Source organism: Meleagris gallopavo, chromosome 6 (assembly GCF_000146605.3).
Source record: "Meleagris gallopavo isolate NT-WF06-2002-E0010 breed Aviagen turkey brand Nicholas breeding stock chromosome 6, Turkey_5.1, whole genome shotgun sequence".
Lineage (NCBI taxonomy): Eukaryota > Metazoa > Chordata > Aves > Galliformes > Phasianidae > Meleagris > Meleagris gallopavo.
Genome location: NC_015016.2, coordinates 48,888,869 through 48,903,911, shown reverse-complemented (window position 1 = coordinate 48,903,911; position 15,043 = coordinate 48,888,869). Strand labels below are relative to the sequence as shown.

General features: G+C 38.8%; 1 protein-coding gene across 5 annotated transcripts in view; it reads right to left on the bottom strand.

Moving 5' to 3' along the window:
- Positions 1-15,043, bottom strand: part of SUGCT (succinyl-CoA:glutarate-CoA transferase) — a 358,596-nt gene that overhangs the window by 25,919 nt on the left and 317,634 nt on the right. For 2 of the 5 annotated variants that reach the window (XM_031554005.1, XM_010713100.3), the window contains one exon: positions 6,159-6,499. The exons of 2 other annotated variants lie outside the window; for them this stretch is intronic. In XM_031554005.1, coding sequence (XP_031409865.1) covers positions 6,336-6,499 — 164 coding nt within the window. In that variant the 3' untranslated portion in view covers positions 6,159-6,335. Of the gene's footprint in view, positions 1-6,158; positions 6,500-15,043 lie in introns of those variants that run through there. One more of the 5 variants, XM_031554007.1, reaches the window with a different exon arrangement.

Here is a 15,043-nt window from a genome sequence, read left to right as displayed (position 1 = left end):
CCCCAGGGATTTAAATTTTCTGGATGAGAGCACAATAAAACACGAAAGCCTTTCCCATGGGAAGTTAAAGAAATGAGGGTTTGTGTACGTGGAATATGCCTGATTATTAGAAAATATGTTAATAGCCCATCTCTACACAAATGACATAATCTGGCATATTCAAAAATATACAAAATTCATGCTGTAGTCATAGGTTTAGATTCAAAGCCCACTGAAATCAGTGAGAATTCTCTTTCATTGCCCTCAAAGGGTAATGGATTAGGGTTTCAATTACACAATGTTTATGGCATAAAATAGATCTATAATTTTTTTACATTTCATATGTAGTTTTAGTTTTCATACTTTGGGCAATCAATTTCTTGGTTTAATGTGTTGGAAACCAGCAATACACGTTTAGAAATCAGATGTGTGCCCTAAAATTCTGCAAAAACACTTGTAACTGTAAAGCAGTTAAGACATCCTGTGCATAAGGAGACAATCTGAAGAAGAACCCCATAAAGCAGGCAATAAATCGTCTTCAGATGTATTAAACAATGCAAATTTGTTAACAAGTGAACATTTCTTACCAATTTACCATGGTGGTTTCTCCCATCTCATCAGATCCAAGGTGGCAACCAGGCTCTGCTGCCAATCTGTTTGGTCACATACACTCTTGCCAGGTGAGATTCTGTTTCAGCTAGCATCTTTCTGCAGACGTACAGGTGGACTTGGGCTGCACACAAGGGCTCCAGTTACTTACCATAATGCAAAATCTGGAGGTTTATGCCAATACAGACGTACCTGAACACAAGTCTCAAGCACAGTATGCCCTATTCTTAAGGACCTTTCTCTATATCAAACTGTTTCCCAGAAAACATGCTCCTTAGGGAATGGAGAATTCCATGAAGTGGATACATTATAGCCAGGGCTGCACAAGAGTACATGCAACTAGACAATGGGTATTGTTTTGGAAAACATGAACTCATGTACAGTTTTGCAGTGTGATTGCTTCACGATCTTGTTTTCTCCAGCTAGATTGCATTTCCCATTAAGCAGCATGGTATGCTCTTGTGATAAACTCATGCAATATACAATACAAGTCCTTGTGGCCACCTGGCCTGAAGGTGAAATGGGGCACAAGAAACTCACAGGAAGCTTGGTTTGGCATTGCTGAATGAGTATTTCTGTCTTTCACCTAAAAAACCTTTACTCTAGACTTTGGGAGATAGAGAGTTTTGATAAAAAGATTAAAAAAATATCAGACAACTGTCATTTTTCTCCTATTACATTTGGTTTAGTCAGAAGCTCAGTGTTGCATAAGAAGAGTCAGTGGAAAATGTATATACATCAGCCTGCATTTTTATATATAACATTTTAGTGTGGAAGCTTAGCTGCCAATGGATCTGCAAGAGATGAGAGCTACGTATGCAATCCTTTACCAGGTTACACATCTTCAAATTTCTTCCCATATTTTAAAGGTTTTTTGGACAGTCTGGAATAATAATTACACAGGTGAATTGTGAAATAGCTGAGAGACAGAAGCAGTTCCAGTGATGCGGATTCTTCCTCAGTCTGTTTTTCTGAGTATTTTTAAGAAGGAGTGTGACACTGCTTGCTAAATTAGACCAATATGAGGGCCTTGTAAGGAATTACACCCTTTACACTATGATTTTTATGGATTTCTTATTGGTTAAAGACTAATTGGTTTTATTTGTACCAGTGGAGAATAGAAAAAAAAACAGAAATTAGCAACTTGTCTCCATCTCAGCTCTTGGTTGGCCCTCCTTCAATCCTTGATACAGCCTGTGCCAAAAATGTTGTTGCAGAAGTTTCATGGGTCCTTGGCATATGTGATTCCAGGCATTTTTCTCACACATCTGATCCAAATTCCAGTCACAACAGAAACATACGGTAATTGAATTGAGTGGCTGTCAACTTTAAAAAGGTGACTTTATCACTGTTTATCAGTGTATTTTATCACATCGACCAGTATCATGCAGCCCTCTGTGTAGGAGGTTACTTGATCCTGCAAGAACTTCTTTGAGATGGATTTTTTTTTTTTTTGTCAGCTAATAGCGTTTAGCATTTCACCAGGGCACATTAAATCCAATGTACAAGCAGTTAAGAAAAGTACTGTATCTGGCACTGCTTAATGTCATTGACGTGAAATGTGAGCAGCTGTGCCAGCATTCCTGAACTCTGAAAGTACTCTACCTTTTCTCTATCTTTTCACAATTAAATAGCTTTTAATACATTCTGGGTAAATAAATACCTTTTAATACATTGCTGTAACGTTATGAAGGACAAAGGATTAGCTATGTCTTGTCAGGTAGATATTAAAATAAATCATAACCATTTTAGTCATAGAGATGCCTAACTGCTTGTTACCTCCTGGTTCACCACGCTGAGGCATTACAGTGCTCTGTGAGTGGCAAAGCTGTATGTTGATTTAATGAAAATGTCCTCCCTAGTTGCTCAGTATGCTTGCTCATGCACTAGAAGAACTACTATAACTGCTAATTTAGCCTTAGCACACTGCTGATAGACGTCTTCAGGCTGAGCTTTAAATCTTTCAAAAAGCAAGGCCAAAACACTGATTAATATCAACAATCATCCAGAGAGACTATTTCAATGAGCTTAAAACAAAAAGACCTTTATATTTTGTACTTAAGTCACAAATGGGGATATTTTCCCTTTCTCTGCTTGTTTGTGTGTATATATATACATATATAAAAAGAAAAAAGAAAATAACAAAATAAAATAACTTCTTTTTCTGTCCATTTTTATAAACCCAAGAAGAAAATGAGCATTTGCCTTCCTGCAAAATTAAGTGATGGTTATCAAAAGAGCAGTTTTCACATGAACATGGATACACAGGCCTTTTTATACTGCGAGCTGACAAGGCGGGTGGGCATCTGCTAGTAACCTGTTACAAAAAATACTTTTGGATGCCAACTCTAAAGCATTCCTTGAAGGCAGTCAGCACAGGGACTTCCCATGTGCTCAGGCAACCATGCAGGAACTTACCAAGTGTATGGGAAGATGATCGGGGAGAGACACCATGAATAAGAACTGTATTGGAGCAGGAAAAATCATCACTGTCCATTTGCGTGTTGTTCAATTGGAAATAACTTTTGGTGAACCGTTAATATACTTGAGCTCGATCCTCAGATTTTGCAAAGCCAGCCTGACTCCACCATTTTTGCAGTTTTATGGGTGATTTATACTTGATGAAGAGCCTTACAGGCTTTCATGGAGAAAAAAAAGGAAGAGGATAGGAGGGAGGCTGAGGACATTCTCTATATTCAAGTAAAGACAATACAAGGACAACGGGGTTCCTCAATGCAGAGAAAGGAGTCAAAGGGGTTGTGGACCAAAGAGTCATCAAAATGAAAATGTCCCTTTCAAATAGCAGTTACAGCATCCTGGCAGATAGTTACATGTGGGTTTGGATTTGAACCAGTCAACAGATGCAATAGGTGTGTCTTCTCTCTCTCGTCTTTTTTTTAATACAATGATGTCTCAATCAAGTCAGTAAAGCCAACCCATTCACACTCACACCATGACAGCAGCAGATTTCTCTCTTATTTAAGCAGAGAAAAATAAAACTCATTGCCTGAGAGAGCTACATCCCTCCTCTGAAATTGGAGGGATCTCAGCTTATGAGGTTCAGAATCCCATGTGATGATTGATTTCCTGCTTTGCATGACAAGAGAAAGCCATTCTGAAATGAAAGATTGTCAAAATGTATCTGGCAATTGAGCTCCAGAGACACATATTCCTGAATATTACTTAGAAGAGAGCAGTAACTTTTAAAAATTCTTTTACTGCATTTATTTACATTTATTTTTAAAGGAAAATGGCACTATACTAGCTTGGATACTATGGACTTTTAAAATTCCATAAAATTAGAAAAAACCAAAGGGCCAGACCTTATGAAAGGGCAAAATTTCATGATCAGATCTTGGAAGCTCACCGGACTTCTTAGACTTCCAGACACAAACCATCTTCCAATTAGAAGAAGAGTTTTTACAGCCTGTGTTCGAGAGTATGACTTAATCAAAGACTGAGAAAGCAAAATTATATCTGGATTGCTCTCACTGCAGTGAGTGCTGGAGGTGAGACAATATAATGTCTCTGATTATCTCCCTAGGCATTTGACTGTCAACATACCAGAGAGGAAAACACTAAGAAAAGAAGAAAGGGAAACACTGTTTGAGTGTGAACTCTGCAAGAAATATCTTACGGAGTTAATAACCAGATATTCTGCTGACTTAAACAAGCTTGCTACATAAAAATCAAAGAAGCTCTGCCTATTTGTTATAGCTAAGGATGTGGTGATTAGCTATTTCCATTGCTTGGAAAACCACAGGAAGAAAAATAATTAAAAAAAAAATCCTTTACCAAAACTGTCCAATATTTTTCTATATCTTATGTATGCAGTTCTTAGAAATGGGAAGAAGAGGGCCTTTAAAAAATAGAACTGTGAAATTCATTTGTAAATGTTTTCCGATAATGCTAAATAGTTTGCATTAATAAACAAAATTCAATTACCCATTTTATGTGTTGCTGAATTCAAAATTCTGCTTTTCTCATTAAAATAGGGGATGTTCCCCTTAGATTAAAAGGAAGACAGACTATATCAAAACCTCTTCCAATTCAGTTTCAATTCTTCACCTATCATCTCCCTATTCTCAATTCAGACTTATTTCTCTATTTATTTAAGAAGTCACTCTTCCAGAATCTCATGATGTGTTTAGCACATGGACAGAGTATGGAGTTTGCCAGAAATGCAAAAAAAAAAACAACAAACAAAAAAAAAACACACAAAAACAAAGAGAAAACAAACAAACAAATGAACCAAAACACACTGGGCTTCAAAAATGAGCCACCACAGTAGGGTTCCACTTCCAATTTGATTATGTAATGACCTCTTTTTTTCCTCCAGAAGGTAATACAGAGCCTGAAGTTCAGATATAATGCAGAGGATGTTGTTTGTTAGAGTGGAAACAAAGTGAAAAGCTAGTTATAATGCCAGGATTGTTTCTGATACTTAGGGAGTAATACAGACATTATTTGTTAAGTGTCAATTTGAGTTAGTTTTATTTAGTTCTAGGAGCAGAAAGGCTTTGCCTCATTCCCAGGATGCACACTACAAAAGTTAGGCCTGCCCATACACAGTTTACATAAACTATATGCTGGGATAGAGGAGCATGGCATTTCTTCTGTGAGTGAAGTATAGCCAAATTATAGGTTTCTTCTGTACAGGTTTGCATAGAAGAAATGGGTCTTCTTTAATTTTTTCCTTACTGTTTGTAGTGGATCAAATTTTTTCACCTTCTCACAATACAAGGTGCCTTACCCCAAAGAGCATCATCCCTACTACAGGACATGGTATTACTAATTCTGATGAGGGTTAGTCTATTCTGACCATGCTATAATCACATGGTTGGGACTAAAACAGAAGTTTTGCAGATATTTGTATTTAAGCTACGTTTTATTCACAGTGAAAGGCATTTTGGATGGCATCTCGTGTCAGAGATAAATATCAGTACCTACTCACAGAACCAGACTAAAAACTTGGGCAAGTTCTGGCATGTGCCATTTGGCATGCAATTTTGTGTGAATCAATTAATTAAAGAGCGCTCGGGGCCTTCTTGATTAAAATTACAAAAGAGAATCATAGTTTATCTCTCAATCAGTCTTACAAGAGGTTCAGTTCATAACTGAAGAACTGGATCAGTTCCAGCCTTCTTCTGCTAACATGTTGACTTTGTCATGCTCATGCAATGTAATATGAAGACGTACCAGTAATTGGTGTTACCAGGTAACAGAAGACTTTTTCAGTGGTCACTTTACCTGTGCTTTACAATAGAGATGAAAAGTTCATGACTGAGATTCTGTTCAGAATCAATTAGATCAACCAGTAGTTTGTACATGGCTGATTTTCCACTGAAGTAACTGTGCAAGCCAGCTTTCTGCAAAGGGAGAGTCTACTACAAGAATTACTACATTTCTGCTTCTTTTCACTAACATAATACCTTTCTGGGGACAAACACTTAGGCAATTACTGTAATTACGATAAGAACTCCATTTCCCATACGATATACAGAAAATGAGTAGCCACATAGGGCCGTATAATTATATTTAACCCTCCTTCCCCCAAAAAAACCTTTCACTTGGACAGCATGAAATTGTTTATTTGATACATCAGTGTTAAAATCATACAAACACACATGGAAGTAAATTAAGAATTAAATTATGTCTTCTCTTTGAGTCCCATTAGGGGAGCTGAAGGGAGCAAAGAGAGGACAAAGCTATGTGAGCTCAGTGTGAAGGAATGTAGCTAATGTTCCTTATCTGACCTCATGCTGAGCCACAACACCAGCGCGGAGCAGTTCTTCTATGGCATCATCTTCATACCTAAGCATGCCCTTCAATACCTCCACTGTATGCTGTCCAACAAGTGGAGGTGGTTTGGGATGTGACACAACAAATTCACTATATCTTACACCTGGCCCTAAGTTAAAAAAAAAAAAAACAAGATAGGAAAGATATTATTTTCAACATTTACTGCCCATAGCAATATTGAAGTGGTTACGTTAGTTTAAAGAAAAGTAATTTTCAAAGCAGTCTTAACACAGTGTGTATTAGTTTCAGCTGGGATGGATTTTTCTTCAGAGTGTGGTATGATGCTGTGTTTTTGGTTCTAGGAGAAAAGTAATGTTGGTAAGACACCGATGTTTATAGCTGCTGCTAAGCAGTTCTGTACACAGCCAAGGCCATTCTCAGCAAAGGGGCCAAGGAGCAGAGAGGGAGTAGAAATGGGTCATCATGAGGAAGGAGTTTTGAAGGGTGTGGGAGTTCATCTGGCTCTTGCACTGCTTGGGATCTAGCTGGGCATTGGTGAGGGGGGTAGTGAGCAATTGCTTGTGCATCAGTTGTTATGTACATTCCTATACATACTTACACAGTCATAACTTTATCCTTTTCCTTTTATCTATCATAGTAAATACTTTTATCTCAACCCACAAGTTCTACTTTTTCCCTCTCCCTCCCCCTGATTCTCTCCCCCATTCCACTGGGCAGGGGGTTTTGAGTGAATGAATGTGATGCTTAGCCACCTGCTGGGTTAAACCACAAGACAGTGCTTATTTACCACAGAAAAGTTATATTCTGGAATTAAAGACTAAACAAATTCCTGCCAACAATAATGCAGCAATAAGCCAGATTTGCTGAATATTTGTCCAATGTTAAGAAAGTTTTTCCAGCAGTATGTGTTTCAGGTGTTCTCAGACTAATGTTACATCCCAGGTCTACCACTCTGCTAGCCTAACATAGACACTGCTAAATCCACACAGTGGGATGTGCTGCAGAAATCCTCACACTGTTCACAATGGGAGGCAGGACAAATATTAGAATCCAAGGAAAAGTCATGTAAAGGCACTGTTACTGCTTTCCCAGTAGCACACGTGCAGCACCATCTCTAGCAAGAGACAATTCAAGCACCTCTGCAGCGTTCATCATTACCCTGCAGTGATGAAGGACTGGCACCAGGCTCAGGAACAGTATTCCTTACCTTGTTTCATATTTTCAAGAAAAAACAAACATAGTAGCAGCCATATGAAACTTAACAATGGTTTCTTTACTTTGGGCAAGAATAACTTTAAAGGTGGAAACCGCTTAGGGAAGCTGGCAATGACACAAAAACTTTTGTGTCTACTTCAGGTATTCTGATCTTAGTTTTTAGCAATCCTCTGCAGTGAATTGAAGAAGGATTTCAATGCAGTTCTTTGCAGACAAGTAGTTATATTATTACTGTCAGACTCAGAAGAAAGAACAGGTCACACGTTTACTCTGAGATTAGAAAGACTGTTTTATAGAGAAACAGAGGATAATAATCTGCAGAATTGTCAGTTAAAACTTTTTCTTTAATAAATAATTCAACAACTTTTGATGCTTTTGACAACAGCCAGAAAAATTCCTCTATTCATACTTACGGCCTTTATTATACCCTCATAAGGATTTTACAGAAAAAGCCACATGTAGTTACATCCTCCCTGGTATCACTACAGCTTTACTTGGAAATGCAAAGAAATATATACACAGAACAGTCTGGCTTAGTTCTGAGGGAATAACAGGACATCAATTTGCAAGGGAAACAAACCACAAGAAGTCATCCTGTAAGAGGATTTTAAAGTGAGAATGATGTGAGAAGGGATGTTTAGGAAAACTTTTTTCCAAGCTGATTGGGTATGTTCCTAATAAGTATGCTCCTAGCAGAGGTGAGGTATAGTTCCTATGTTTCAAAAAGAAAGGAGAGAACTGGGGAATTACAGATCAAATCATTAAACTTCGAGTGATATTAAATAATGTAGAAAATAATCACACTGAAAGTATTCAGGATGTACCTATTAAGAACAAATAATTTTCATTCAGCCTCCTCTTTGTCTACCAGAAGAAGCACTGAGGGTGAGATACATCCCACCTAACTTCACATGCTGATAATCTAGATATAGAGTTCTAGTTGCTTAGGTTTCCTTTTCATTAATGGCAGACAAGAAGATGCACATTTTGAATTCACTAAAGAAACATGGTCTAGGTAAATCCAAAGCCAGGTACAATTCCGAGTGGGAAATCAAGTTCAGAGAACAGCTACTTGGGGTCTTCTAAAACAGCAGAATGCTTCAAGTGAGCTCCACAGGAATCCATTGAGAAGGAAGCACTAATCGGTATTTTTTAGTGGGTCAGTTGATGGAACTCACATTGTACTGCTTAGGTTTCAGAGGAGTTCAAGTTAAAACTGATTGTGAAATAGATTTCACAATGACCAGGCTACACCAGAGAAATGGTCTGATAAAACAGGGTGAAATTCAGTAATGTCAAGGGGAAGGAGGTACATCTAATTTCATAAATACAGGACAGGGACAATCAGCAAGGTAGAAAAAGCTAGGGGTCACTCTAGATCACAAAGTGAATACGAGTCAACATCATGTTGTTGTGAAAAAGGTTACAGCGTCATGTGCGGATGTACAAAAAAGAGAGAAGCCTGCAGGACACATGAAATAATCCTTTTGCTCTAGTTAGGGATGGCAGGTCACAGCTGGAATGGTGACTAGTGGGGGTCCTCCATTGCATAGCCACGAACCCCAAGAGTTTCTTGCAGAACAGCAACCAAAATGATCAGTGAAGGCATGAACGACTGAACAAAGAGGAGGCCCGTAAAAAATACTGTCTTCTGAACTGTCTTCAAAAATCTAACTGTGACCCTTCTGCTACATGAAAGTAAACCCTTTTTCATATTCATGATGGATGAGAAATTAACTGACTTAAATTGCAAAAGTAAGAGCAAAGTTAGGCACTAGCAAATAAACTTTGGTCATGGTAGAGACAGTGAAAGGCTGAAAGAGGTCTCGTAAGGAGTTTACAGATTTCCTATCAATCAGGCTTTTAGGAATTATTATGTTGGTATAGCAGAATCTATGGCTGGTCCTTGAGACTTCTTGATCTCTCTACCTTTCACACACTAATATTTGTGAGAGCTAGATCAGGGGTTAAGTTAATCTTTCTATTAACTTATCTCCCTAATTCAACTCAGTTTGAACATAATTAAATTTTCAGAGGAAATCCCATGTGAGAGATCAATACCTAGGCAATAGGCAATAATATTAGGCAATTTCTATAAAAAATAAAAACAAATTAGAAATAATCTTATTTCTGGCACGTGTAGCTGAGAACATACACTTCTTTATACAAAGAAATCATCAGACTCCCACAGGAACTTAGCAGTATTTGTACATAGTTTCCATTTGATTGTGCAAATTTTTGCTAGTGTAAAAATTTCCTGTCTTAAATCCCAGGAGTTCTTGCAGTGATAGCAGAAGACATTGAATAAACTCCTAATGAGAGGAAAACAAAATTGATATTAAGTGTACAACGGGCATAAAACGCTTCACACTTTCCAAAGAAATTAGTCTTACAAAGTAGAACACACTAGAAAACTGCACAGCAATTATAAAAAACAGTGTCTTTTTTGAGCTTTCATTGTTTGACTCATCATTCATCACGCTACTTTTCACTTTGATGGAGTTATAAAGTTATCTACATTCATTCAAAGGAGCTAGCTGCTAATGATCCATCATTAACGATTCTCTGTTCTTTCCTTGTGTAACTTCTCCTTGGCTTCTGTGTCAATTAGGAGGGTGCAAAGCTTGCCAGTCAGGCTTCAGCAATCCCACGCTCCTACCGAACAACACTCCCAGAGAGCAACCAGCAGAATGCTATGCAAATGCTAATTAAACACAACTGCCTTATGAGGAAACCATCCCTTCAGGCAGAGGGAGGTGAACTGCTTTAATTAAGGTCAGAAGCATTTGCATGTGGGTGAGTTACAGGGAGCTCTGCAGATGAAAGCAAGCCTTTGCTGGGGTAGAAGCAAAGTTACTGGCTGGAGGAGGTCACCTGTTGGTCCCATCCTGCTGTAAGCAGGACACTGCTCTCAATTCAGCCATCAAGTTAAAGGGACAGCTATGGTCACTTGAAAAAAACAAGGAAAGAATGAGTAGTTTTGGTTTACCTTTGTCCCATTAAATTAAAAAGAGTTTCTTGCTTTTTGCTTTTATTACTGCCAGTAAAGCAAAGAGCTTTCACCACATTTAAATTCTAGGCTGACATTCTTCTTATTATTATTACTTTGACACATTGCTAAAATACATGCTGTGCACAACATGCAATGCTCAAAGATAGTAGTGCAACAGGAAATCAAAATTTGTATCAGTGTTGACTTTGATGGCCATCTTGAAGATTTCCCCAGTAATTGAACTCAACACTATCACAGTAAATTCTATTTCTTTGGTGCCTGTTACAGCATTGCTAGGCACTGAGCAGAGCTATTAAGTCGGGACATATTAAACACATTAAAGCAGAAGATAAAATGAAATAAAAGCACTAAAGCTAGACCATGGTAAGGTTCACTCTATAGGAATGAAATATCTTTGAACATTTGAGCAGGTGAAATACATGATGTACACTGGAACGTGTCACTCCGCATTTCTGAGATTCAGAGCTACAGAATCAAAGTCAATTTTATGATACAAGTAGTAGAAACTGAAGTTGAACTAGAATAACATTAAAAGAACAAAGAACAGTATATAAAATGAATAAAGATAATAAACTTTGCTTTTTCCTGACAAATAGCAATCTTCTAGCACTGTGAGACAGTCACCAGATAACACTCTCCACAGCACAGCTTAAAGCATATTGAAATAATCTAACTCTTAAGTTATGCAGAGGGAATTAGACCCGAAGATAGCCAAGCTCAGGGAAAAGGCATGATTATTTGTTATGATTCAAGTGGGACAAAGAAAAAGAAAGGGGAAGTTTGAACTAAGGTATGCGTATCTATTCTTGCAACACATCTACATTTGAAAAAAGAGAGCAACAAGAAATTCAACACCCCTGGTTAGCTAGCTCTACCTCAGCTCACAGATTACTCTATATACATACATGAATCACACAAAAACAAACCAAGAACTTGTACCTCACCCAGCATGGTGTTGCTACATAACAGTTTTGGAATTCCAGTGAAATATCATCAACCATCAACAGAGATGGCCCAGAACACACATTTGCACCCAGATCCCATATACACTACAGTTCAAGTATTTGGGGTGTTCAATCAGCTACCTGTGAAACCACTACAAGGGCAGGATCAGCAGAAAATGAGAAGTAACTTTTAAGGTACTGAAAAGAAAAACAATACAAAATATGTCAGAGAAATGGGTTTAATGGCTTACAAGAAAGACACTCAGGAGTTAGAAGTGATGTGTTCAGGGATATGTTCCCAAGAGTAGATGTGGGAGACTTCATTTTGAATGTTGGTTCTCTTCCCTGTTGTCCCAGCCCTGACTTCTGTTAATCTACCACTCAGCTGAGATGTGCATGTGATGCCTGAGCATGCAGTACAGTGCAGCCTGGCCATGATGCCTTTACACTGAGCTTCTGCTCCTTAGTAAAATACAGTGTAAAAAAGTACACACAGGCCAAAAAAGGTCGTTAAAAACCAGAAAGAATGATTTACTTCATTTTAACTGGAGAACTCCAATATTTTTTGGTTTCTTGCTACAGAAGGTTGAGATCTTGGGAGACTTTTTGGGATACATTTTTTTAATCTCTGGAAAAAAATCTTTTCCTTTTACATTACATTACAGCTTTTAAGGACAACTCAGAACTGGAAAAAAATCAAGGGGATGATAATATTCAGACTCACTCCTTCTTCCTTTACTGCAGGTTCCACTTCCTTCCCTACATAAGATACAGCCACACAAAGTATTCAACTGGCACACAGCAAAGCTGAGAGGGTAGAAAACTTTGTCAGGATGCATAGGAATGGATGGAAAAACCTTTGCAAATGGCAAAAAAAAAAAAAGGTACATCCTGTGTTACGTGCCATACAAACACAGATATAAATAAATCAATAAATCAATAAGCATTAGTAAACAATATTAATATCTGCAGTGCAGTAAATGTAGACAGGAAGGTAGAACAGAGCCTGTTTGTAGTGTGATGATACTTGTAGGAGAGGGATGTGCTAGTAAGATCCCACAGTCTTGTCCCCTGGTGAAGGAGGAGGATGACTAACCTTTTTGTAGGAACAACACAAGAGTTGGTGTGTGGTAGGTGGCTACAGAAACACCTGAGTATGGTCAAGAGGATATTAGGGCTACTGCCACTCAAAAGGAGGCCCAGATCAGGTGCCTTTACACTAATGCATGGAGCATGAGTAGTAAACAAGAGGAGCTGGAGGCCATTGTGAGGTCAGAAAGCTACGATATAGTTGCCATCGGGCGAAACGTGGTAGAATGACCTGCACAGCTGGAGTGCTGTGATGGATGGCTACTGATTTTCCAAAGAGATAGGCAAGGCAGGAAGGGTGGTGGTGTAGCCCTCTATGTTAAGAAAGAATGGGAATGTATGGAAATTAATGATGGTGATGATAGGGTTGAGAGATTATGGGTCAGAATAAAAGCAAAGGCCAATAAAATTGATATTATCATGGGAGTTTGTTACAGGCCACCCAACCAGGATGAAGAGGTGGACAAGACACATTACAGACAGTTGGGTGAAGTCTCAAGATCTCTCCCCCTTGTTCTCATGGGGGACTTCAACTTCCCAGACATCTGCTGGATTTATAAGCCAGCAGAAAGGGAACAGTCCCAGAGGTTCTAGAGTGTGTGGGAGATAACTTCCTGACACAGCTGGTGGAGCCAACAAGAGGAAGCAAAATCCTGGACCTGCTGTTTGTTAACAAAGAAGGTCTTGTGGGGGATGTAAAGGTTGGAGGCCGTCTGGGGCACAGTGATCATGAGACACAAGATTTCTCAATCCTTGCTGAACCATGGAGGGGAGTCAGCAGAACTGCCACCTTGGACTTCCAGAGGGCAGACCTTAGCCTCTTTAGGACCATGGTGGAAAGTGTCCCTTGGGAGGTAGTTTCGGAGAGCGTGGGAGCCCAGGATGGCTGGGAATGCTTTAAGGAAGTTACTTTAAAGGTGTAGGAACTGACAATCCCCAAGTCACAGAAGATGAGCCAACAGGCAAGGAGGCTGGACTGGCTGAACAGAGACCTTTGGCTGGAACTCAAGAACAGAAGGAAAGCTTATGGTCTCTGGAAGAGTGAGCAAGCTAGTTATAATGATTACAGGTACACAGTGAAGCTGTGCAGGGAGAAAATTAGAAAAGCCAAAGTCCAACTGAAGAACTGAACTTGGCCAACAATAAATATTGCTATAAATACAGGAAAATCAACAGCAGGAGGAAGGCTAGGGAGAATCTCCATCCCTTGTTGGAAGTTGAGGACAACATGGTGACCAAGGATCAGGATAAGTCTGAGGTACTTAATATCTTCTTTGTCTCATTCTTTAATAGTGAGACAAGTTGCTCCCTGGGCACAAAACACCCTGCACTGGTAGGTAGGGGAGACCTTATTGCTCTCTTCCAATACCTGAAAGGTGATTGCAGCGAGAGTGGGACTGGTCTCTTCTCACTGGTGACAGGATGAGAGGAAATGGCCTCAAGTTGCACCAGGGGAGGTTTAGGTTGGATATTAGGAAGAACTTCTTCATAGAAAGGGTTGTTAAGCACTGGAATAGGCTCCCCAGGGAGGGGTAGAGTCACCATCCCTGGATGTCTTTAAAAACCAGTTGGATGTGGTGCTCAGGGACATGATTTAGCAGAGGGCTGTTAGAGTTAGGGTAGTATGGTTAGGTTGTGGTTGGACTCGATGATCTTTAAGGTCTTTTCCAACCTGAGCAATTCTACGATTCTACGATTCTATGATCTACAAGTCATCTGTTTACCTTTCCTCATTTGGTAAATGCTGACAGCCATGGGAGAGCTATGAGAATTATCCAACACCACAACAGTCAAGAATATAAAAACTGAACTGTTGTGAGGTGATGGAACTGACAGGCAGAGCACAAAAATAAATAAATAAATAGCTTACCTCTGATAATCATAGACAGGTGTCTAAAAATCAGATCACCCCAAACTTAGGCACTGGGAGCATCCATTATAAAGTTCTTAAAACTCTTTGTTAGGTATACTTACAAGGTTACTTTTTCACCTGAAGCTGCACATACTGAAATGCATTAAAAAGCATTTTATGTGTTTTCTATCAGCCAACTTTCTGGATAACATCAGTGTAAAAATACTGCTCGGCATTTATATATACCTTATATTTTAAGGTGTCACCATACTATCTGTACCCAATTAATCATGCATGACTGCTGGGATAAAAGCGATCATTTTTTAGTCATTCTGGTTTCATTATGCACAATCCTGCATAACTGCATAATTCAATACAATTTTGAGAGAGGACTCTTAGTACATAAGAGCATTAAGAGCCTGACAGTAAGGTGTTCTCTACTGCTTCCCATACATATCACCTCTGAACAATGAAAATTTGGTCTTACTTTTTGTACAGCCTCACAGGGCTCCATTCTTTCACATTCTTTCATGAAACCCCCAAAGACCTTAAAAGAAGACTCAAAAAAAAAAAAAAAAC